Source organism: Salvelinus sp. IW2-2015, linkage group LG31 (assembly GCF_002910315.2).
Source record: "Salvelinus sp. IW2-2015 linkage group LG31, ASM291031v2, whole genome shotgun sequence".
Classification (NCBI taxonomy): domain Eukaryota; kingdom Metazoa; phylum Chordata; class Actinopteri; order Salmoniformes; family Salmonidae; genus Salvelinus; species Salvelinus sp. IW2-2015.
This window is the reverse complement of record NC_036870.1, coordinates 11,612,049-11,636,764: the sequence shown is the minus strand read 5'-3', so window position 1 is coordinate 11,636,764 and position 24,716 is coordinate 11,612,049. Positions and strand designations below refer to the sequence as shown.

Here is a 24,716-nt window from a genome sequence, read left to right as displayed (position 1 = left end):
TTAAAGTACAACAGAGGGTCATTTCTCAAAGATATTCAAAGAGAGTGTGGCTTGGCATAATGGACTTGGACGGAGGAAGGTGATGATGTTATCATTATTGATCTAAGGTGGACATTTGTGCACAATAACAATACACATGAATGAAATCAAAACATTGAGGGCTAATTCCATTATCTGCGACAAGAAATGGGTTATGGGAAAGAATTACAACATAACAGGAAATGTGTACAAGATTAACAAGGAACACAACACATCACTCTTTACATTTATTGGTATTTTCCACAAAATATTCACAGTCATTTCAAAATCAGTAGGTTTGGACGACATGTATATAACATGGGGAAATGTACATAGGCAAGGAAGGAAAACATACACTGTACATCATGTTATCTTAGAGATAATTMTTTTAATATGCTGGGCCCAAATAGGAACTTTTAAGATAAACAAGACTCAAAAGTATTTGTGTCACTTCTGTTTTCAGAAATTAAATAAAGGTCTAATATAAGAGCAGACTGGAGTTTTCCACTTAACTCCAATTTAAAGGGAAATGTTACACTGCAATATGTTCAAATGTTGGACACTAACATTGAGAGTGTTGTGCTCTGTTCAGTCACAAGTCAGTTTGCTTTGGTACCCAGGGTTAGGTAACCTGGCTTTCTAATTGGGTCGCATGTTCATTTGGCTGGAGTTAATTGGCCTAGTTACAACAAGTTTTTAAGGGGTCGATAAAGAGTCCAGCTGTGTGGTGGTGAAAGCTGACAGCACTGGAATGTTTTTAGTGGGACACATCCATTAATTAAAGCATGGGCTAGTAATAACAATAAGGAACAGACACAATATATAGTGAGAGTGTGTGCGTGTCAACAAACATTCAGCGTCTGTTGGGATGACCACCCGCCCTCTGCACCCTCTCGGCCTGGCCCGCACCCGCCGTCAATGTCACTTCCTCCAGGAAGCTGTGAGAGGGCAGAAAAGGGACATTATGATATCATTCCTCACGAGGCTGAGAGAAGCATGAGCAGTACTGCCGGTACATCAGCATCATCTCTGTGACTCACAAAATACATTTTCATCTAAAAACAGAAGCCCATGTGACAGAGGTATACTTGCAGACACGATTACCTCAGTCCTAGCCCCTTGTTACACAGACACACAATTATTTTGTCAGTGTGTGTGTCATTAGGGTTCCGGTCTGTAAAGCAAGGATAGGGCTGAGACATGGCAAAAACAAAAATAAGAGACCCTCTAGAGAAATGTCAAAATACCTATTTCTGTTAGCTGATCAACCCAAAACATTTGAGATTTGAAACGAGAGACTTAGGCTTCCTGTCAACAAAAGGCAAGGTTCTAAAGAGCAGCCATCTTGTCTCTCTTACAGACCAAAAATGTTGACTTTTGATAGAGCAGTAATTACAGTGATATATCAGAGATAAGTGTGACATTTGCTGATGTTAATGCTAATCTGTTCGCGGTCCGTTTCCATTCATGCAGCCTCCTCTGGGTGACTAGCCTATATCAATGAGTGACTAAACACATGGTCTAGGACCTAGGTCAGATAGCCTACCATCCACCCAACTACGAAAAAAKCTGGATTTTTTTTATCCTGATGTTTAAGTTCAAAAGGCACAAGAAAGCAACATGYTATTGAACCTACAACCTTCAGGTCATAAATATGCTGTTTTTGGAACAATGCTGCCAAGATTGGGTCTCATTCAACCAGCCATATTAGAGTTCAATAACAGTCCTGGTTATCAAAAGGCAGATTCCGACCCCTGCGGTATGATTTTAGCGGTAGGCATATATTGTATGGGTGCCTTCAGAAAGTATTCACACCCCTCAACTTTTTACACATTTTGTTGTGTTACAGCCTGAATTTAAAATTGAAAGAATTTAGAGATTTTGTGTCACTGGCCTACACACAATACCCCATAATGTCAAAGTGGAATTTTACCAAATTAATAAAAAATGAAAAGCTCAGTAAGTTTTTGACCCCTTTGTTAAGGCAAGCCTAAATAAGTTCAGGAGTAAAACTTTGCTTAACAAGTCACATAAGTTGCATGGACTCATTCTGTGTGCAATAATAGTGTTTAACGTGATTTTTTAATTACTACCTCATCTCTGTACCCCAAATACAGATAATTGTAAGGTCCCTCCGCCAAGCAGTGAATTTCAAACACAGATTCAACCACAAAGACCAGGGAGGTATTCCTATGTCTCGCAAAGAAGGGCACCTATTGGTAGATGTGTAAAAATAAAAAAAAGCAGACAATGAATATCCCTTTGAACATGGTGAAGTTATTAACTACACTTTGGATGGTGTATCAATACACCCAGTCACTACAAAGATACAGGCGTTCTTCCTAACTCAGTTGCCGGAGAGGAAAGAAACCGCTCAGAGATTTCACCATGAGGCCAATGGTGACTTTAAAACCCCCTAAGGTCGATGTCCACACCCCAGCGGAAATCAAATTAGCATAATAAAAACATCCCCATCAAAATCTGTCCATTTAAGGTAGAGATACTGTATCTGTTTTTTTGCATTGGATACATCTCAATCCATCGCATACGCCTACGTAACAAAGGTGACAGAGCTAGAGCGGTGTTTGTCAGACCATGAGACAAAAATGAATGGAAGTACAGTATATATGGAGACTGTTTAGTGCCAAAAATACAGTGTTAAATGCAAAAAATCTGAACAAACTTACTTCAAAATATTTTGTGAGGCACTACTTGGTTTATTCTGTTGGGAATCTGTTTTATACTGCTTTATTAACCCATACAAACGCATTGTAAGGCCCCCCCCCCCCCAAAAAAAAAGGTATTTAAAAAAAAATATATATACCTCAAGGGGTCTTATAATTCTAAATCAAATAGCAAAATGATCATAGGTATGACCTTAAAACAATTCCATATAGCTTAGTAGTACCCTGGTTCGATCCCCGGCTGTATCACAACCGGACGTGATTGGGAGTCCCATAGGGCAGCGCACAATTGGCCCAGCGTCATCCGGGTTAGGGAAGGGTTTGGCCGGGGTAGGCCGTCATTGTAAAATAAGAATTTGTTCTTAACTGACTTGCCTAGTTAAAGGTTTTATATATATGTATATATATATATATATATATATATATATATATATATTGAAGTCGGAAGTTTACATACACCTTAGCCAAATTCATTTAAACTCAGTTTATCACAATTCCTGACATTTAATATTAGTAAAAATTACCTGTCTTCGGTCAGTTAGGATCACCACTTTATTTTAAGAATGTGAAATGTAAGAATAACAGTAGAGAGAATTATTTATTTCAGCTTTTATTTCTTTCATCACATTCCCAGTGGGTCAGAAGTTTACATACACTCAATTAGTATTTGGTAGCGTTGCCTTTAAATTGTTTAACTTGAGTCAAACGTTTTGGGTAMCCTTCCACAATCTTCCCACAATAAGTTGGGTGAATTTTGGCCCATTCCTCCTGACAGAGCTGGTGTAACTGAGTCAGGTTGCAGGCCTCCTTGCTCGCACACGCTTTTTCAGTTCTGCCCACAKATTTTCTATAGGATTCAAGTCAGGGCTTAGTGATGGCCACTCCAATACCTTGACTTTGTTGGTCTTAAGCCATTTTCCCACAACTTTGGAAGTATGCTTGGGGTCATTGTCCATTTGGAAGACCCATTTGCGACCAAGCTTTAACTTCCTGAAAGATGTCTTGACATGTTGCTRCAATATATCAACATAATTTTCCTGTCTCATGAGGCCATCTATTTTGTGAAGTGCACCAGTCCCTCCTGCAGCAAAGCACCCCCACAASATGATGCTGCCAACCCCGTGTTTCACTGTTTAGATGGTGTTCTTCGTCTTACAAGCCTCACCCTTTTTCCTCCAAACATAACGYTGGTCATTATGGCCAAACAGCTCTATTTTTGTTTCATCAAACCAGAGGACATTTCTCCAAAAAGTACAATCTTTGTCCCCATGTGCAGTTGCAAACCGTAGTCTGGCTTTTTTTATGGRGGTTTTGGAGCAGTGGCTTCTTCCTTGCTCAGCGGCCTTTCAGGTTATATCGATATAGGACTTGGTTTACTGTGGATATAGATACTTTTGTACCTGTTTCCTCCAGCATCTTCACAAGGTATTTTGCTGTAGTTCTGGGATTGATTTGCACTTTTCGCACCAAAGTACGTTCATCTCTAGGAGACAGAACTCGTCTACTTCCTGAGCGGTATATGATGGCTGCGTGGTCCCATGGTGTTTATACTTGCGTACTATTGTTTGTACAGATGAACGTGGTACCTTCAAGCCTTTGGAAATTGCTCCCAAGGATGAACCAGACTTGTGGAGGTCTACAATATTTTCTGAGGTCTTGGCTGATTTCTTTTGATTTTCCCATGATGTCAAAGCAAAAAGGCACTGAGTTTGATGGTATGCCTTGAAATACATCCACAGGTACACCTCCAATTGGCTCAAATGATGTCAATTAGCCTATCAGAAGCTTCTAAAGRCATGACATAATTTTCTAAGCTGTTTAAAGGCACAGTCAACTTAGTGTATGTAAACTTCTGACCTACTGGAATTGTGATACAGTGAATTATAAGTGAAATTATCTGTCTGTAAACAATTGTTGGAATAATTGCCCTGATAAGAGAAAACTGAGGATATATCAAGAACATTGTAGTTACTCCACAATACTAACTAACCTAAATGACAGAGTTTAAAGGAAGCCGGTATATTAAAAAAAATTCACCGCCAAAACCTAGAACCAATCTCGGTTTGTATAACACACTAAAGTAAAACTGCAAAAAATGTGGCAAAGAAATTAACTTTATGTCCTGAATACAAAGCATTATTATTGGGATAAATCCAACACATCACTGAGTACCACTCTTTAAACAACCATGCATGGTTGTGGCTGCATCATGTTAATCGGCAAGGAATTGCACGTTTTTTGGGGGGATAAAAAGAAACGCAACAGAGTTAAGCACAGGAAAAATTCTACAGGAAAACCAGGTTCAGTCTGCTTTCCAACAGACACTGGGAGACAAATTCACCTTTCAACAGGACAATAACCTAAAACATATACACTGGAGTTGCTTACCAAGAAGCCAGTGAATGTTCCTGAGTGGCAGAGTTACAGTTTTGACTTAAATCAGCTTGAAAATCTATGGCAAGACTTGAAAATGTCTGTCCAGCAATGATCAACAACCAACTTGACAGAGCCTGAAGAACWTTAAAAAGAATAATGTTCAAATATTGTAAATAAATTTGCTAAAAATTATAAAAACATGTTTTCACTTTGCCATTATGAAGTATAGTGTGTAGATGGGTGAGATTAAAAAAAWWATATTTAATAAATGTTGAATTGCACTGTAACACAACAAAATGTGGAATAAGTCATGGGGTATGAATACTTTCTGAAGGCACTGTATTTCCAGCTTTTGGCCCACTGAGGCGGTACACAGCAGTAGAGGGTGGCCTAGAACCAATCTCCCAAAGGGGTTTACTGTGTCTTTGTGTGGCTGGTTGCAGGGAACATTATCATGAAACAACTTGTGAGTGAGTACCAAATGGGRAGCGAGCAACTCATGCAGTACAAAAGGGGGGAAAGACACAGAGGAGAAGCTTAAAGATGCATTCAAGAGCCCCATTCCTATTGGCTTACAGTGCCTCTGGGTGAGGYGGTAGAACATGGTTCAAATGCCCACACGCTGCGCTATGAGCTAAAAAACAAAGCATGGGACGTGCCGTCACAGCRAACATTAAAAGGATAAATAATGGGCAAGTAGATGTTTCGAAGAGTACTTCAATGTGCATTAACATTTTCAGATCATAGAATTTCGTTTTAAAAAAAGAAGCTTTTAACCCAATCTTCCAAGCAACACACACCAATGCCCAGAGGAGTTGGAAGCTAGGATCAACCAGTCAGGAGGGCAACACCTTGCCCTGCCACCCTYTGCAACCTATGGGTTAAGTGCCTTACTCAATGTCACAACGACAGGAGACTGCGTCTGTCTAGGGTCACTAGAATCTGCCCTAAGAGCTCAAATATAAACTGGCAGAATTTTGAATCTTGGAAAACATAACAATTAAAATACAGCTAGCACCAGATAATTGAAATATGATCATGTGACAGTATGTCAAGGTCAGCTTATATAAACAAGCCTGCCTGTGACAGACAAAACAGAGACAACATCAAGACACTAAAATGTAAACAACCCATATATAGCGAGTATCAGCATTTCCCTAYCATGGGACGGCAACAGCACGCTAAAAATAAACTTCACAACACACACAGGTGCACCTATCATCTTCGGCAGCACAAAAGTGAGTGCTGCAGTACAACACGAAACGCCTCAGGATCAGAGAAAGAAAGTTGCAAGTTCAATTCCCAGAGGTGGACATTGTTAGATGGTGTTGCATAACCGAGAGCGAGAGACACTTCACCTGAGTTGCATCAGCAAGCGCTATAAATGTCAAAGGCGCATCATCATTCAGCACATAGGTGCTGCTTAGCAACCCAGGCAACGTAATCGCACTAGTCTCTCTTGCCTAAATCCCTTGTCGTGTAAGACCTGGTCAATCTTGTGCCTGCTCAGGTTGGAATCTCATAAAAGGCTGATGAGGAGCACTAAGTTGTCATATAACCGGGAGAGAAGTGCATGGTTTGACGTCAGGGTTTGACGTCTGTGTGTGGGTGTGTTTGTGTGTGTCCAGACCCAGTGATGAAAGAGAACAGGGGTGATCCCACACAGGAGTGTCAGAACAGAAGGGGCACTGCAAAAAGAGCGCTGACGCATCTCCTGAGCACCCCTGTGTCACGTGATCACACAAAGTTCTATTCAGCTCAGCCTGAGAGAGAGAAATATGCATAGATAGATAAACAATTATTTATTCAGCCAACACAGTCAGTCAGACAGACAGATAGATGGAGGGAGAGGGAAAGAAAGGCTATGAGTAGACAAAATCTTCATTCAGCAAACAGTCAGAGAGAAAGGGAGAGAGAACGAGAGAGAGAGTAGCGATTCGGTAAATACCTGGTCAACCAAAAACGGCTTTTCCAAAGAAGGGCCTCACAAAGCAACACAAATAACTATTAAGGTTCAAAAGAGGAAGGTATGCAAGCTGAATTACTTTAGGTGACTCCATTCAAGCTAGGGATAACATGGTAAACCATACCTATCACAACTAATATCCGTAGTCGTCATCTGAACAGTGAACCACCATGAGCAGAAAAGTTAGATATTAAAGGGACATTTGAACAAAAAAAMTATAATGTAACGAGTGAAATGTTTATCAAGTAAAATTCCCTTTTAAAATTGTTGAAGTTATCTCAGTAAATTGTATAAAAATTGAAATGCCCCTTTAACATTAGTGAAGTCATTTCAGTAAATTGAATATAAACTTAGTGTTCTGCACGTAAAGTGTAGGCTGACTCCGAGTCGATATTCACGTCATAAGAAGGAATCCCCCTCGACCATTACAACAAATTGGGGAAAACAAAACCATTCTTTCCCAACTTCGTTGTCGATTTTTTGTTATACATAAATTACAAAACATTTCAGAAAGCTACTGTGTTGTTCAATGTACCTGTAACCAGGTCAGAAATCCCAACCTACAGTTTGCAATGCTCCCACGCAGGGAAATAGAGCCTGCGAGAAGAGTCCTATGGCTTCAGGCTATTCGGCATGGGAGAGTTGGAAGTGTCCAAGTAGGCTACACTTAGCTTTACGTGTGGAAAACATATATTCACAGGTAATACATTTAACTTGTTTAATATAGGCCATTTGTAATTCCAGGAGTACTATTTGTAGCTGTATAGTCCGTTTGTGTTGCTGGTCTTGGCTAGCTTAATGTTCCCATCGGTAGCTACAGTGCCTTCAGAAAGTATTCATACCCCTTGACTTATTCCACATTTTGTTGTGTTACAGCCTGAATTCAAAATGGATTCAATTTAAAAAAAATTACGCACCAATCTAAACACACTACCCCATAATGACAACATGAAAACATGTTTTTGACATTTTTGCCAATTTAATCTAAATTAAATATAGAAATATCTAATTTACATAAGTATTCACACCCGAGTCAATACTTTGCAGAAGCCCCTTTGGCAGCGATTACAGCTGTGAGTCTTTCTGGTTTAGTCTCCAAGAGCATTCCACACCTGGATAAATTATTATTTTCAAAATTKTTCAAGCTCTCAAGTTGGTTCTTGATCATTGCAAGACAACCATTTTCAGGTCTTTCCATAGATTTTCATGCCGATTTAAGTCAAAACTATAATTCGGCCACTCAGGAACATTCAATGTCGTCTAAGCAACTAGTGTAGATTTGGCTTTTGTTTTCGGTTATTGTCTTGCTGAAAGGTGAATTCATCTCCGAATGTTTGATGGAAAGCAGACTGAACAAGGTTTTCCTCTATGATTTGGCCTATGCTTAGCTCCATTCCGTTAATTTTTTTATCCTTGATGATTACAAGCATACCCATAACATGATGCAGCCACCACCATGCTTGAAAATACTGAGAGCGGTACTAAATAATGTGTTGTATTGAATTTGCCCCAAACATAACACTTTATATTCAGGACAAAACATTAATTGCTTTGCCAAACTTTTAGCAGTATTACTTTAGTGCCTTGTTGCAAACAGGACACGTTTTGGAATATATTTATTCTGTACAGGCTTCCTTTTTTCCACTCTGTCATTTAGGTTAGTWTTGTGGAGTAATTACAATGTTGTTGATCCATTCTCAATCACAGCCATTAAACTCTAACTGTTTTAAAGTCACCATTGGCTTCATGGTAAAATCCCTGAGCGGTTGTCTTCCTCTCRGGCAACTGAGTTAGGAAGGACGCCTGTATCTTTTGTAGTGAGTGGGATTCTTGATACATCATCCAAAGTGTAATTCACCATGTTCAAAGGGATATTCAGTGTCTTCTTTTTTTTTTACCCATCTACCAATAGGTGCCRTTCTTTGTATTCCATTGAAAAACATCCCTGGTCTTTGTGGTTGAATGTGTTTGAAATTCACTGCTTGACTGAGGGATCTTAGAGATAATTGTATGCGTGAGGTACAGAGATGGGGTAGTCATCATTTTTTTTTAGGAAACACTATTATTGCACACAGAGTGAGTCCATGCAAATTATTATGTGACTTGTAAAACACATTTTTACTCCTGAACTTATTTAGGCTTGCCATAACAAAGGGGTTGAATACTTATTGACTCAACACATTTCAGTTTTTCATTTTTAATTWAAAAAACMTTTTAATCTAAAAACATAATTKCACTTAGACATTATGGGGTATTGTGTGTTGGCCAGTGACACAAAATCTAAATTGAATCCCATTTTGAATTCAGGCTGTAACACAACAAAATGTGGAAAAAATCAAGGGGTGTGAATCCTTTCTGAAGYTACTGTAGCTAGGATTCACTCACGTGGCTGCTAGCACCATCATGAAAAGGGCCATGAGGGAAGCCCTACAATATGACTTTATAACATTAAGTATTGAGAACGCTCGGGAGCAGYTAATGTTGAGTCATCTTTAGACATGTTGTACTTATCTTAAAATGCAGTTTTGTAATTGACTAAAACAAGAGACAAGAAGAAAATTGCATTTGAAAAAGGTTAAGTGTTTGCAGTGAGCCAATAGGGTACCCACAGGTTGTTTTCCCCACAGGCATGCGGGTCCATGACATTCCATCTAATACTGACTGGMACCATAGCCGTGGGAAGTAYGGGTGCTGCAACATTRCCCCCCCCCCAACATTATAATACTCCTGTCTGACCAGACATAGATAATAGTATTCAAAATACTACACCAGAAAGCATAATTTTGATAGTGGATTAATAGCTTCTAAAAAAATATCTGTGGATTAAGTTTAATCACAAGCATTTACAGTCGAGAAAGCCGCAGTTAGGGCAGAAAGCGCTCCAAATATAGAACAGCTCGTTGCGTTGTGGCCATAGATATAATCCATAGAAGGATTTTYGAACCTCTAACCCTGGCACTTTTTATTTTTATTTAACCTTTATTTAACTAGACAAGTCAGTTAACAACAAATTCTTATTTACAATGACGGCCTAGGAACAGTGGGTTAACTGCCTTGTTCAGGGGCAGAACGACAGATTTTTACCTTGTCAGCTCAGGGATAAGATCTAGCAACCTTTCGGTTACTGGCCCAACGCTCTAACCACGAGGCTACCTGCCGCCCCTACTTTTACTGTTAAACTCATGGGTACACTAGCATCGGCAGACAGTCCTGACTTGAATGGGAACTGCCATCTATGGATTATATTTCTATGGTTGGTTGCGGCTGTCAGTTTGCCTTTCCCAAATTTCTAAATACAATCGRGAGAAACATTTAGGCCTACCGTTTGAAAAGCAAATGCCTGCTGCTGAAAAAGAGAAGAGTAATCTGTCTGAAGAAGCTAAAAAGATTATTCTGAACAACTTTTGAGTGGACAGCACTGTTTTTCAAAGTAGCTTATCTTGACATATTGGCACAAACCCATCGCCCATCACCGGTGAGTAGCCTATGCTTCATCTTCATCATTGGGTGAGTCAGTGTCACTGGAAGCTTAATTTTCTAGCCTACTTTAGCCTATATTATATACAGTGCCTTCGGAAAGTATTCAGACCCCTTGACTTTTTCCAAATTTTGCTATGTTACAGCCTTATAAAAATCCTCAGAAATCTACACACAATACCCCATAATAACAAATCGAATGTATTAAAAAACATTTACATACAGTACGAGTCAAAAGCTTGGACACACCTACTCATTCAAGGGTTTTTCTTTATTTTTACTATTTTCTACWTTGTAGAATAATAGTGAAGACATCAAAACTATGAAATAACACATATGGAATCATGTAGTAACCAAAAAAGTGTTAAACAAAACTAAATATAATTTTATATTTGAGATTCTTCAAAGTAGCCACCCGTTGCCTTGATGACAATTTTGCACACTCTTGGCATTCTCTCAACCAGCTTTACCTGGAATGCTTTTCCAACAGTCTTGAAGGAGTTCCCACATATGCTGAGCACTTGTTGGCTGKTTTTCCTTCACTCTGAGGTCCAACTCATCCTAAACCATCTCAATTGGGTACTTTTTACTGGTACTGTATGTATTCAGACCCTTCGCTATGAGAATTGAAATTGAGCTCAGGTGCATCCTGATTCCATTGATCTTCCTTGAGATGTTTCTACAACTTGATTGGAGTCWAACTTTGGTAAATTCAATTGATTGGACATGATTTGGAAAGGCACACAACTGTTTATATAAGGTCCCACAGCCATGAGGTTGAAGGAATTGTCTGTAGAGCTCCGAGACAGGCTTGTGTTGAGGCACAGATCTGGGGAAGGGTACCAAAAAATGTCTGCAGCATTGTGGCCTCCYTCAGTCTTAAATGGAAGAAGTTTGGAACCACCAAGACTCTTCTTAGAGCTGGCCGCCTGGCCAAACGGAGCAATCGGGGGAGAAGGGCCTTAGTCAGGGAGGTGACCAAGAACCCGATGGTCACTCTGACAGAGCTCCAGAGTTCCTCTGTGGAGATGGGAGAACCTTCCGCAAGGACAACCATCTCTGCAGAACACAGCCAATTAGACCTTTATGGTAGAGTGGCCAGACGGAAGCCACTCTTCAGTAAAAGGCACATGACAGCCCGCTTAGGTGCACATTTTCTATACATTTGCCAAAATTTCTAAAAACCTGTTTTTGCTTCGTCACTATYGGGTAGGTATTGTGTGTAGATTGCTGAGGATTCTATTTTATTTAATCAATTTTAGAATAAGGCTGAAAGATAACAAGATGTGGAAAATGTCAAGGGGTCTGAATACTTTCTGAAGGCACCGTATATAATATAGGCTACAGTAGGCTAGAAAATAAAACTTACAGTGACACTGACTCACCCAATGATGAGGTGATGATTCAGAGGGTGAATGGGCAAGACAAAAGATTTATGTGCCTTTGAACAGTGTATGGCAGTAGGTGCCAGGCACACCGGTTTGAGTGTTTTCAAGAACTGCAACGCTGCTGGGTTTTTCACGCTCCTGTGAAAAAATGTTTCCTGTGTGTATCAAGAATTGTCCACCACCCAAAGGACAACAAGCCAACTTGACACAACTGTGGGAATCACTGGAGTCAACATCCCTGTGGAACGCTTGACACCTTGTAGAGTCCATGCCCGACAAATTGAGGCTGTTCTGAGGGCAAAAGGGGTTGCAATTCAATATTAGAAAGGTGTTCCTAATGTTTTATATACTCCCGTGTATACTTCCATTCATTTTTTAAAACTGGTTCCGGGCTACCTTCAGACAGGTCAAGTGAGGCATGTGGACGCCCTACAGCACTGACATGTATGCATTTGTGAGAGTCTCACCTTTTCATAGATGGGTCATATCAGTGTGCAGCCTAAACTGTTCAAATGCTATAGACAGAAGTTGACATATCGGTGGTGCCGACTTCAGACGAGTCCTGTGACYCTTGAGGGGGTTGTAGAGCAAGACGGAGTACACCATCGTGTTCGGGAGAGTCTCATCATTCCATTGGAGTTATCCCCAGTTATCCRGAACCGTTCGGACGCTACAGACATATTCGTGAGAAGACCGATTTTAGGGAAGACTCATGATCTGACAAACACCGCCGTAGCTCAGCCACCTCCCCCCGCCGATGCGGAAGGCCGCCACTGTCGTATGTAGTGGATTGGAGACGCAGCCCATGCAAAAACAGATATCTCTAGATTAAACAGATTTTTTAAATGGGGATTTTTMTATTATGCTAATTAGATTTCCACGTGGCCGTCGACTCTAGGGGGTTKAGCCATTTTGATCATATGTGTTGACCTGGTAACAGACAATGGATGTCTGGTGGCTATGTCTGGATGGAATTTGACTGAGGCGACTACAGTAGGTCACCAGGAGCGGTTGATGATACTGACCTCTTGGTGTTGTGGATGGTGGTGCCGCCCAGTACGATCCGAACACCTGGCATGGTGCGGTTCAGGTTGTAGACTGCTAGCGCCTCCTCATAGGTGGCCCCTCCGATGACGAACACTATGATATCCTGTGGCCTGAAGAGGAAATACATGGTAATCACTAATAGGCTAGCATCCAGTTGGGCTCATCCAATAACAGTGATGAACTGTGGGCTTATGTGCTTATACACACAGAATATGTTTTTTTTATTTTTTTATTTTTTTAATTTTTTTTATTACATATCATTGATAGTGTGTAGAAGTGTGTGTGTTTGGCTATTCAGGTGTAGGGTCTGAGGTTGTGTCTTTAACTGTGTGTGTGTGTGTGTGTGTATATATATATATATATATCACCCTACCTGTCTCGAAGGGAGCTGGGTCCTAGGTAGGGGAACTGACTGTCCTTCAGCCGCCCCTTGATCAGCTGGTCCAATGTCTCCTGCAGTAACGGTGCATGCTGCGTGTACACATTCTCAACTCCCTGGAGACATGCACGCACACAAAACAAAGGTGTTTTATTAGAATCTAGTTGAGAATGGCTAGTTGGACACAAAACTACAGCTAGTATCTGTCTAAATTGTGAGGCGAATGGTGTACCTTCAGCCCCTTGAAGAACTGTTTGGTGATGGCGACTGCGTCTTGGGGGTTGATGAGGTCACTTCCTCTCACCCTCTTCCCTCCATACTCCACCATGGACYTTACCATCTGAGGTAAAAGATGCCGGTTAAACAAGATAAAAGGCATCCTTTGCTTCTTCTAACCCCGTCTAGATTGATAAAACAGACGCATCAAACATACKAACATACCGTATGTACATTGTTGAGTTGTATATTTATTTATACTCACAGGGGCATCGAAAAATCCCAAAATAATAACATCTTCTACATAATATAAGTTGAGTACAACAACAGTATACAGTCCTCATATTTCCCCAAGGGCCAAGTAGTGGTACAGTATAGAATGTTTCCTACCCTGCGATGCCTCTCTGACACGCCCTTCCTGTTGAGCTCCTCCATGAGGCCCGGCAGGATGCTGCTGCTGTGTCTCTCGTAGCGCAGTGCGTACAGCATCACCAGGCGCACCGCGTCCAGCTCGCTCACCCGTGGGTTCTGCAGCAGCCGACGCACATTCTGTGGAAAAACAGGGAGTACATTTTATATAGCCTTTAATACAGACTTGAATTCTTTATGTTTTAATGCTACTTCACTATGGTTTCTATGTGCAGTGTTTTATTGTACTCTGAAAGTCACTATTATTATAAGTGGCCAAGTCGATACACGATACAGCAGTGGGTTGTATTCTTCTTCAGCCAACACAATATTCATATTCATAATATTGTGTCTTTCTGAATGCTTTCATGTGAACTATTGGTGTCATTGTATAACAGAACATTGAGCTGTAGGCCCCTCCCCCATGTCACATTTCCATTGGTGTCAGTGATTGGACCCCTACATTTACATATTGGGCAGTTCTGTCTGGTGTCTTCTCTTTGTCTACCTGTCTACCACATGTTATGTCTATTTCAGTACTGTGTCTGGTCAGTGTCTTCTCTCTGTCTGGTTCATAGTTGACTTGTGTTTCCATCTATCTAGTGCCTTCGGAGAGTATTCAGACCCCTTGACTTTTTCCACATTTTGATAAGTTACGGCCTTATTCTAAAATTGATTAAATATATATTTTCTCAGCAATCTACACACAATAACCCATAATGACAAAGCAAAAACAGGTTTTTATACATTTTTGCTAATAAAAAAAACAAAAAAAACAAAAAAAATGAAATATCTTATTTACATAAGTATTCAGACCCTTTGCTATGAGACACGAAATTGAGCTCAGGTGCATCCTGTTTCCATTGATCATCCTTGAGATGTTTCTACAACCTGATTGGAGTCCACCTGTGGTAAATTCAATTGATTGGACATGATTTGGAAAGGTACACACCTGTCTATATAAAAAGGTCCCACAGTTGAGAGTGCATGTCAGAGAAAATACCAAGCCATGAGGTTGAAAGAATTGTCCTTAGAGCTCCTAGACAGGATTGTTTTGAGGCACAGATCAATTGAAGGGTACCAAAAAATGTCTGCAGCATTGAAGGTCCCCAAGAACACAGTGGCCTCCATCATTCTTAAATGGAAGAAGTTTGGAACCACCAAGACTCTTCCCAGAGCTGGCCGCCCGGCCAAACTGAGCAATTGGGGGAGAAGGGCCTTGGTCAGGGAGGTGACCAAGAACCTGATGGTCACTCTGACAGAGCTCTAGAGTTCCTCTGTGGAGATGGGAGAACCTTCCACAAGGACAACCATCTCTGCAAAACTACACCAATCAGGCCTTTATAGTAGAGTGGCCAGACGGAAGCCACTCTTCTGTAAAAGGCATATGACAGCCCGCGTGGATTTTGCCAAAAGGCACCTAAAGACTCTCAGACCATGAGAAACCAGATTCTCTGGTCTGATGAAACCAAGATTGAATGCTTTGGCCTGAATGCCAAGCGTCACGTCTGGCGGAAACCTGGCTCCATCCCTACGGTGAAGCATGGTGGTGGCAGCATCATGCTGTGGGGATTTTTTTCAGCGGCATGGACTGGGAGACTTTTCAGGATCAAGGCAAATATGAACGGAGCAATGTACAGAGAGATCCTTGATGAAAACCTGCACCAGAGCGCTCATGACCTCAGACTGGGGCAAAGGTTTATCTTCCAACAGGACAAAGACCCTAAGCATACAGCCAAGACAACGCAGGAGTAGCTTCAGGACAAGTCTCTGAAAATCCTTGAGTGGCCCAGCCAGAGACTGGACTTGAACCCGATCGAACATCTCTGGAGACCCGAAATTAGRTGTGCAGCAACGCTCCCCATCCAACCTGACAGAGCTTGAGAGGAATGGGGAGAAACTCCCCAAATACAGGTGTGCCAAGCATGTAGCATCATACCCAAGAAGACTCAATGCTGTAATCTCTGCCAAAGGTGCTTCAACAAAGTACTGAGTAAAGGGTCTGAATACTTATGTAAGTGTGATATTTCAAAAAAAAAGTACAAAGTACACAAAGTTTTTGCTCATTATGGGGTAGTGTGTAGAGATTGATGAGGAAAAAGAACAATTTAACCATTTCAGAATAAGGCTGTAACGTAACAATGTGGAAAATGTCAAGGGGTCTGAATACTTTCCGAATGCACTGTATCTAGTAGTGTGTTTCTAGTCAGTCTCTGGCATCAAGTCAGTGCAGAGCAGGATTCAGGATTGGAGTGTTGATTAATTTCAGACAGAAATTCAATTGGTAATAATAGAAATGTGTTTTCTACCGGTAAAMTTAAAAAATAACGCTAYTTAGCATTGGTTTGCAGACCTAATTCTAACTTCCTACATACTGGACATCGAGACATAAAAACGGTATCCACTAGTTCATCTGACTCTGGGGAAGTAGATAAAGGACCTTGTTGCCAAAATCCCGAAGTATCCCTTCAACCCCAGAGCAGAGTCTTACCTGTGACGCGCTTGAGTGGTCATTCTGGCAGGCAAGCTCCTGCTCCACCTCTGACACCTCCATCAGGTGCCTCTCGCTCACCAGGCGAGACAGCTCGCCCACCACAGTCACGTGCTTCGACACTGTGCCAGACATCTTTTTGAACTGGGGGTAGTTGTCCACAAACGCCTGCAGAGAAAAACAGAGGGAATTATTTAAAAAAGAAAACAGAAAGAGATTTCTTAAACTTGCAGCAATTATTTATAGCTTGTATCATTATTGTAATTAAGAGATAATTCATCTAGTTGTGAGTGGTTATTAACTAATGAGGCTGAGATGTGTTAGTGGTCCTAAATGAGCAACTGCAACAGGACATGCTGGGAAATTGAGTTCCTGTACTGGGAAATTGAGTTCCTGTACTGGGAAATTGAGTTCCTACAGTGCCCAGCTCTCACCTTCATATCAGAGATGGACTCCAGCTTCTGTTGCTCCTTGGGCTTCTTCTTCTGAAAGTCCTCCATCAGGTTCTTGATGTTTGTGCCGATCTCTCCAAAGTTCAGGTACAGATTCTGAATAAGAGAATGTGAAAGTGAATTGGAAGTTGTCAGCTAACGACTGGCCGTCGGAATTCTTTAACCTTCCCTCACTGACCGACTGCTACACATTCTGCCTGACTTTTTTCCTTCAGAGTCTTGTTACAGAGGGTTGCTGGACGCCTTCCTAACCTCTAGGCCAGGGATCATCATCTAGATTCAGCCGCGGGCCGATTTTMTTTTTCTTGAGCGGATGGTCAGGGGGCCGGAACATAATTACAAATAATTTGTAGACTGCAAATTTACCACAAGAAGACCAAATAGATATAACATTTGATTATAACATTAATCCTTTCAAATCTTGCTTGCATTTGTATACAATCACATATCTCTCTATTATGTGTGGGAATACTTTGGAACAGATTTCCAAAAGTAAAATCACTTGGTGCTGAAATGCTGTCTTTTTTACAGTCTTATGTCCAGCAATAAGAAAACAAATTCGGCCAGTGGGAGAACCCTGCACTGCGCTACCTGCCAGCCTGCTCAAATGAGACTGTCTCAATGCCGAAGGGAACATTTGTGTAGAATTGGAACCAGGCCTAGAGARTGGGACTCACGTTGGCATAGAACTCATCGTTCTCTGCAGACAGCACCACCTCCTTCAGCTCCTTGCTGATCCCTGGGACTCGGGACAGGTCAATACGGTTGTTGTTGAGGCCAAGCAGCTCGTGCACCATGGCCTGGTACGTCCACTAGAGGGAGCAGGGCAACAAACAATGAACCCAAAACAATGAAACCCACAATTCAAATAAAGTACATTTAATCTCTACTAATTCCATTCAGCGATGAGGGGTGTATGAGGTTTTCACCAATTGATTAGCTTTTCTAATGTGCGCTAAAGATTGGTGCATTACATGTGACACAAAGGGCCTTGAGTACATGACCTAGTTTAGTGTGCAGGTTGCAGGCCTGGAAAATGTATGTATAAGACGCTGCTGCCCCCAAGTGACCAGAGGCTGCAGTACACATCAGAATGATGTGAATATTCTACAGGTATGTCGTTTGACTAGATGACCTGGTTATTGCCTACCTTTCTTAAACTTCTTATGGCTGAGATCCCGCTAACGGGATCGATATGACAACAGCCAGTGAAAGTGCAGGGCGCCAAATTCAAACAACAGAAATCTCATAATTAAAATTCCTCAAACATACAAGTATCTTATACCCTTTTAAAGCTAATCTTGTTGTTAATCCCACCACAGTGTCCGATTTCAAAAAGGCTTTACAGCGAAAGCACCACAAACGATTATGTTAGGTCACCGCCAAGTCACAGAAAAACACAGCCATTTTRCCAGCCAAAGACAGGAGATACAAAAAGCAGAAATAGAGATAAAATTAAATCACTAACCTTTGATGATCTTCATCAGATGACGCTCATAGGACTTCATGTTACACAATACATGTATGTTTTGTTCGGTAAAGTTCATATTTATATCAACAAATCTCATTATCCATTGGCGCGTTATGTTCAGTAGTTCCAAAAACATCCGGTGATTTTGCAGAGAGCCACAATCAATTTCCAGAAATACTCATAATAAACGTTGATCAAAGATACAAGTGTTACACATGGAATATTAGATCCACTTCTCCTTAATGCAACCGCTGTGTCAGATTTCAAAAAAGCTTTAGGAAAAAGCAAACCATGCAATAATCTGGTACGGCGCTCAGAGCCCAAACCAGCCAAAAAGATATCCGCCATATTGTGCAGTCAACAGAAGTCAGAAATAACATGATAAATATTCACTTACCTTTGATGTTTTCATCAGAATACACTCACAGGAATCCGAGTTCTACAATAAATGTTTGTTTTGTTCGATAATGTCCATCATTTATTGCCAAATAGCTACTTTTGTTAGCGCGTTTTGTAAACAAATCCAAAGTCACGAAGCGCGTTCACTAGGAGCAGACGAAATGTCAAAAAGTTCCGTTAGTCCGTAGAAACATGTCAAACAATGTATAGAATCAATCTTTAGGATGTTTTTAACATAAATCTTCAATAATGTTCCAACCGGAGAATTCCTTTGTCTGTAGAAAAGCAATGGAATGCGAGCTACCTCTCACGTGAACAAGCGTCACGAGCCTGTGGCACTCTGCCAGACCACTGACTCAAAGAGCCCTTATGAGCCCCTCCTTTACAGTAGAAGCCTCAAACAAGTTTCTAAAGACTGTTGACAATCTTAGATGGAATCCTTAAAAAAGTGAGTTTGGATTTTTTCTCAGGTTTTTGCCTGCCATATGAGTTCTGTTATACTCACAGAAATCATTCAAACAGTTTTAGAAACTTCAGAGTGTTTTCTATCCAAATATACTAATAATATGCATATATTAGCAACTGGGACTGAGTAGCAGGCCGTTTACTCTGGGCACCTTATTCACCAAGCTACTCAATACTGCCCCAGCCATAAGAAGTAAAGAAGGACAGTTTTTTTGCTTCTTTAATCAGAACAAGAGTTTTCAGCTGTGCTAACATAATTGCAAAAGGGTTTTCTAATGATCAATAAGACTTCAATATACATTGGATTAGCTAACACAATGTGCCATTGGAACACAGGAGTGATGGTTGCTGATAATGGACCTCTGTACGCCTATGTAGATATTCATTAAAATATCTGCCATTTCCAGCTACAATAGTCATTTACAACATTAACAATGTCTACACTGTATTCCTGATCAATTTTATGTTATTTTAATGGACAAAAAATTMGCTTTTCTTTCAAAAACACTGACATTTCTAAGTGACCCCAAACTTTTGAACGGTAGTGTAGTTCTGACCTGGTTGAGTAGTGGGGTGATGGCGTCATCGCTGCGGTCCATGATGAGCAGGAGAGGAGGCACCTCTGTCTTCCTGAAGTCAAACAGCTCATACTCCTTGGTGATGATTTGCTGGAGGAGGAGAGGGGTAGTGAGATTGCGTGCGTGCGTATGCGCGTGTGATACTTGTTCATGTGATATTAGTCACCTTCACGCTTTCTCCCAGTCTCTTGGCCATGTCTGAGGACAGCTGGTAGCGGATCATGGGACATTTCTTGAGGGCCAACAGCACCGAGGTCAGACCCTGGGTGGTACGTGGTAGGAGCGTGGGCTCCCAGCTACGACCCTGCAACACACACGAGATGGGAATGCACTCTGTAAACAGATCCAAAATACAGCGGAAATATGTCATGTGTAGAGACAAACAAAAAACGWTAAACTAAAATCAATGCAGATGAATAATAAACCCCTTTATAGATTGTCACATATCCAAAGCGTCATGGCATATTTGCATGTCCTACCCTTGCCACACCACTGAGGTTGAGGGAGAAAAGGTGTGGGTTCACAGCAATGAAGTCTCCATAGAACTCCTGCAGTCATATATGAGAGAAATTTGAATGATTAGTTTCCAGTTTAAACGTCAAAGGATAACCTGGTTATTACAAGTCTACGTGTACTGTAAAGTGGTTATAACTAGAAATAGAAATTATGAAAAATGTGGATTCAGGATTAGTAAGAAAAACCTTCCACCCCCCKAAAAAATGTATACAAATACTAATAGTTGTGTACCTCACTGATGGATACTGTCCTACAGTACTGCCCTTAGAGTTAACTTACCTGCACTTCTGCAACCACCTCCTGTTCATCCGCCTCGGCCAGGGCTTTTATCTCACTCTTACTGATGACGTTGCTGAAGTCTAGAAAGGATTTGAGGAGGATGTCACCCATACAGGAAAAATTATATACTGGAATATATTTAAATATATTGGGAAAATGTATTTACCAAATATATWAAATAAATACACGCTCACGTCTCACAACCTTCTCTACCCCAATGACAACGTTGAGTTTCTATTGACCTCTGGTACCTTAGCATTAAGTTCCCAAAGAGTTATTTTGCATGCAAAAGTTGGATCATTGAGTTGTAATTGAAAATTAATTCTGCAGCTATTGAGGTATGCTACCTGCCACTTATGAAACATATTTTAAAAAAAATTTAAAAAAAGAGGTTTATTTCGAAAAGACACTTGAACGTAGACCATATCTGTAAATATATTTTTTAATAGATTCAAATATATTTTCATTTATGGACAGTGATATTTAAACCGTGTCTCAGATTTTTTTMAGCAGATTTAAGTCAGGACTGAGACTAGACCAGTCAGGAACACTCAACAACTCTTGGAAAGCCATTCTGGTGTGTCTTTGGTATTAAATTGTCTCGCTGAAAAAWATATWTTTTTAAAGTAGCTCTAATGCTAGAAAAGGTTGGAGTACCCTGTCCTAGACACTGTAACGAGTGAAAAGCCTAGGAGGCCGGCCGTTTCTTAGATCGAGAAACCGGCYCACTTAGCACCGATGATCATACCACAGTCAAAAGGTCAATAGTTTTGCCRATTCTATTGTTCAATCGAACRGTAACAGAATGCCTCAKTGCCTGCTTTATATAGCAAGCCACAGCCACATGACTCACTGTCCGTAGGAGAAAACCATTTTTGTGAACGGGGTGGTGCATCTAACGAACGGACCACTGAGTGTATTTGAAAACGGACAATTTTGGAATATGTCCATATATTTTTGTATATATATATTTAAATATTTAGATATCTGTAATTTACAAACATGTTGTTGAAATATATGTCAATATATAACTTTTCCGTATGGGCAATAGCCGCCACCGTGAAATGTTGATGTGTGGTCAATCGCAATGTCAATCAATTTTGAGTCTTTTAGGTCTAAACCATATAAACGACCCAGGGACATAACATCTTAATCCACGTTATCTGTATTTGATCTGTCTAAAAAACTGCACAAGAATCAGAACAGAGAACCATACGATTTAAACAACAGCGCAGAACTCCTTACAGATGAAGTAGACACTGTACTTTGGTCGCCGGAGCTCCTGTATCAGATTTTCCACATTCTCCTGTAAAGAGGACAGAGAGAAAGTCGGGGTGTCATACAAATCCAAAACTGAGCATGACTAAASTACCTTGCCTCCAAATAGCGCATAGTGTATGGATGCAATGCAATATTCAGTATAGGTACAATGTAGTTGACATATMCATTCATACGGTTGTGGATGGACACAATCCAGTAGATACAATGTGTGTAAATGGTAAGTAACAAAGTCTTAAAGGCCCAGTGCAGTCAAAAAGATGATTTGCCTGTGTTTTATTTATATTTCCAKACTATGAGGTTGGAATAATACTGTGAAAATTATGATAATCGTTTTTAGTGTAACAGCTGTTTGTAAATTTCAGTCTGTTTTGGTGGAATGGAGTTTCGGCCTTCCATGTTGACATCGCCATGCAGATAATTTAAGTTAATATACCAATAACAAAGAGTTCCAAATCCCTCTGCCAATAACAGCACATTTTCAGTTGTTTTATCCTCTCTACTCAGACCACTCCAAGACAGTACTAGCAACATTCATGTCCTAGCAACATTCTTTTTGACCATTTTAATTGAAAACAATCACAGTAAGGTACTCAGTTGTTACCCAGAAATGATTTGATATAGAAATACAAATGGTTGCATTGGACCTTTAATGCAGAGCAAAGYKTGGCTGCAATGTCTATACAGTGACTGGGGCACCTTGGTTGGCCTGAGGAAGCAGATGGCTTTGAGGTGCTTCATGTTGTCTCGATTCTGTGAGTCGATTCTTTCAAACAAGTAGACCTCCTTCTGTAGGATCTCGGATTGAGTGTAGACCACACTGACGATGCTGGTCTGATGAGACAAGCACAAACAAATAGGCATGATGACAAAACGCAACTGTAATGCAGTAAATTTGTTTCTACATGAGCCAAAGATTTGTAATCTTCCAATGGGAGGAGCTGCTGACAGTATGACATTATCAAAAGCTTGGTTCTCGTATCTATATTATAAAAGGAGAAGTTTCCTTTTTTATAACCTAATCTCTACATTTGATATGAATGGCATTTTAGAGACGGGTCCAGAGACTTTTTTGTGATTTCACATGTTTTTTTTAAATAAAAATAAATAAATCGGGAATTGTTGAATAAATTAAGGTTCTGTTCCTTCAATGTGTCCGTCTCAGATAGACAACACATACACTACATGGCCAAAAGTATGTGGACATCCCTTCAAATAAGTGGCTAATTTATATAAATATTCGGCCACACCCGTTGCTGACAGGTGTATAAATCTCAATAGACAAACATTGGCAGTAGAATGGCCCGTACTGAAGAGCACAGTGACTTTCAACGTGGCACCGTCATAGGARGCCACCTTCCCAACAAGTCGGTTCATTCAATTTCTGCTCTGATAGAGCTGCCCCAGTCAATTGTAAGTGCTGTTATTGTGAAGTGGAAATGTCTAGGAGCGACAATGGCTCAGCAGCGAAGTGGTAGGCCACACAAGCTCACAGAARGGGACCGSCAAGTGCTGTTGCGTGTAAAAAGCATCTGTCCTCGATTACAACATACCGAGTTCCAAACTGCCTCTGGAAGCAARAACAGCACATGAACTGTTCGTCGGGAGCTTCATGAAATAGGTTTCCATTGCCGAGCAGCACACAASCCTAAGATCACCATGTGCAGTGCCAATCGTCGGCTGGAGTGGTGTAAAGCTGACCGCTATTGGACTCTGGAGCAGTGGAAACGCTTTCTCTGGAGTAATGAATCACGCTTCACCATCTGGCATTCCAACGGACAAATCTGGCTTTGGCGGATGCCATGAGAATGCTACCTACCCGAATTAATAGTGCCAACTGTAAAGTTTGGTGGAGGAGGAATAATTGGGCTGTTTTTCATGGTTCAGGCCAGGCCCCTTAGTTCCAGTGAAGGGAAATCTTAACGCTACAGCATACAATAACATTCTAGACGATTCTGTGCTTCCAACTTTGTGGCAACAGTTTGGCCCTTTCCTGTTTCAACATGACAATGCCCCCGTGCACAAAGCGAGGTCCATACAAAAATGTTGAGATCAGTGTGGAAGAATTTGACTAGCCTGCAGAGCCATGACCTCAAACCCATCGAACATGTTTGGGATGAATTAGAACGCTGACTGCGAGCCAGGCCTAATCGACCAACATCAGTGCCCGACCTCACTAATGTTCATGTGGCTAAACGGAAACAAGTCCCTGCACCATGGAGGCTGTTATAGCAGCAAAGGGTGACCAACTCCATATTAATGCCCATGATTTTGGAATGAGATGTCTGACGAGTAGGTGTCCACATACTTTTGGGCATGTAGTGTAACAACAAAAGTAACCTGATACATTGTAACCACTGTCCATCGTTTGAACCACTACATTGTAACCATTCTATCTACATTACTTACCGTCTCTTTATCCATGAGCAGAACCTTCATTCCTGGCCCGCTGTTTTCTATCATTTTGGAGATATACTGCTTGACAGCAAGTGTCACATTCATTTTGACAACGTTCTGAAATTCTAGCAATGATAGCTTGAAAAATACCCAAAGGCCGAATTCTATGAACTAAAGATCTCTTGCACCAGGCAACGCTTCAATTCGTTTTATGTTAAATTAGTCTATTGTTGACAAATATTCAGCTCAGCTTCGAAATGAACCCGAGTTACATTTCCGGGTGAAGAATTGGTCAACTGAAGAGTGTAACGACTGATCTACGACCAGTTTGTAGAGCAAAGCACATGCAAAAGCATAAACTGAGCATGCATTTCACTGATCCAAAGTCAGCATGTGTTTGTTATATCCCACAATGCTCCGCTAATGGTTGC

The 24,716-nt window shown here is 40.9% G+C and overlaps 1 protein-coding gene across 1 annotated transcript; it reads right to left on the bottom strand.

Annotated features, from left to right (window-relative positions):
• Positions 1 to 253: 253 nt before the first annotated feature.
• LOC111955944 (vacuolar protein sorting-associated protein 45) lies at positions 254 to 24,547 on the bottom strand. The gene is made up of 15 exons (XM_023976331.2): positions 24,298 to 24,547; positions 22,588 to 22,722; positions 21,856 to 21,916; positions 20,611 to 20,690; positions 20,295 to 20,363; positions 19,982 to 20,119; positions 19,795 to 19,905; positions 17,580 to 17,714; positions 16,885 to 16,998; positions 16,451 to 16,618; positions 13,942 to 14,100; positions 13,568 to 13,675; positions 13,330 to 13,451; positions 12,935 to 13,066; positions 254 to 956 (listed from the first exon to the last, which is right to left on the bottom strand). The coding sequence occupies exons 1-15, from the start codon at positions 24,388 to 24,390 to the stop codon at positions 872 to 874; spliced, it is 1,710 nt and encodes a 569-aa protein (XP_023832099.1). The 5' UTR covers positions 24,391 to 24,547; the 3' UTR covers positions 254 to 871.
• Between the last annotated feature and the right edge of the window lie 169 nt (positions 24,548 to 24,716).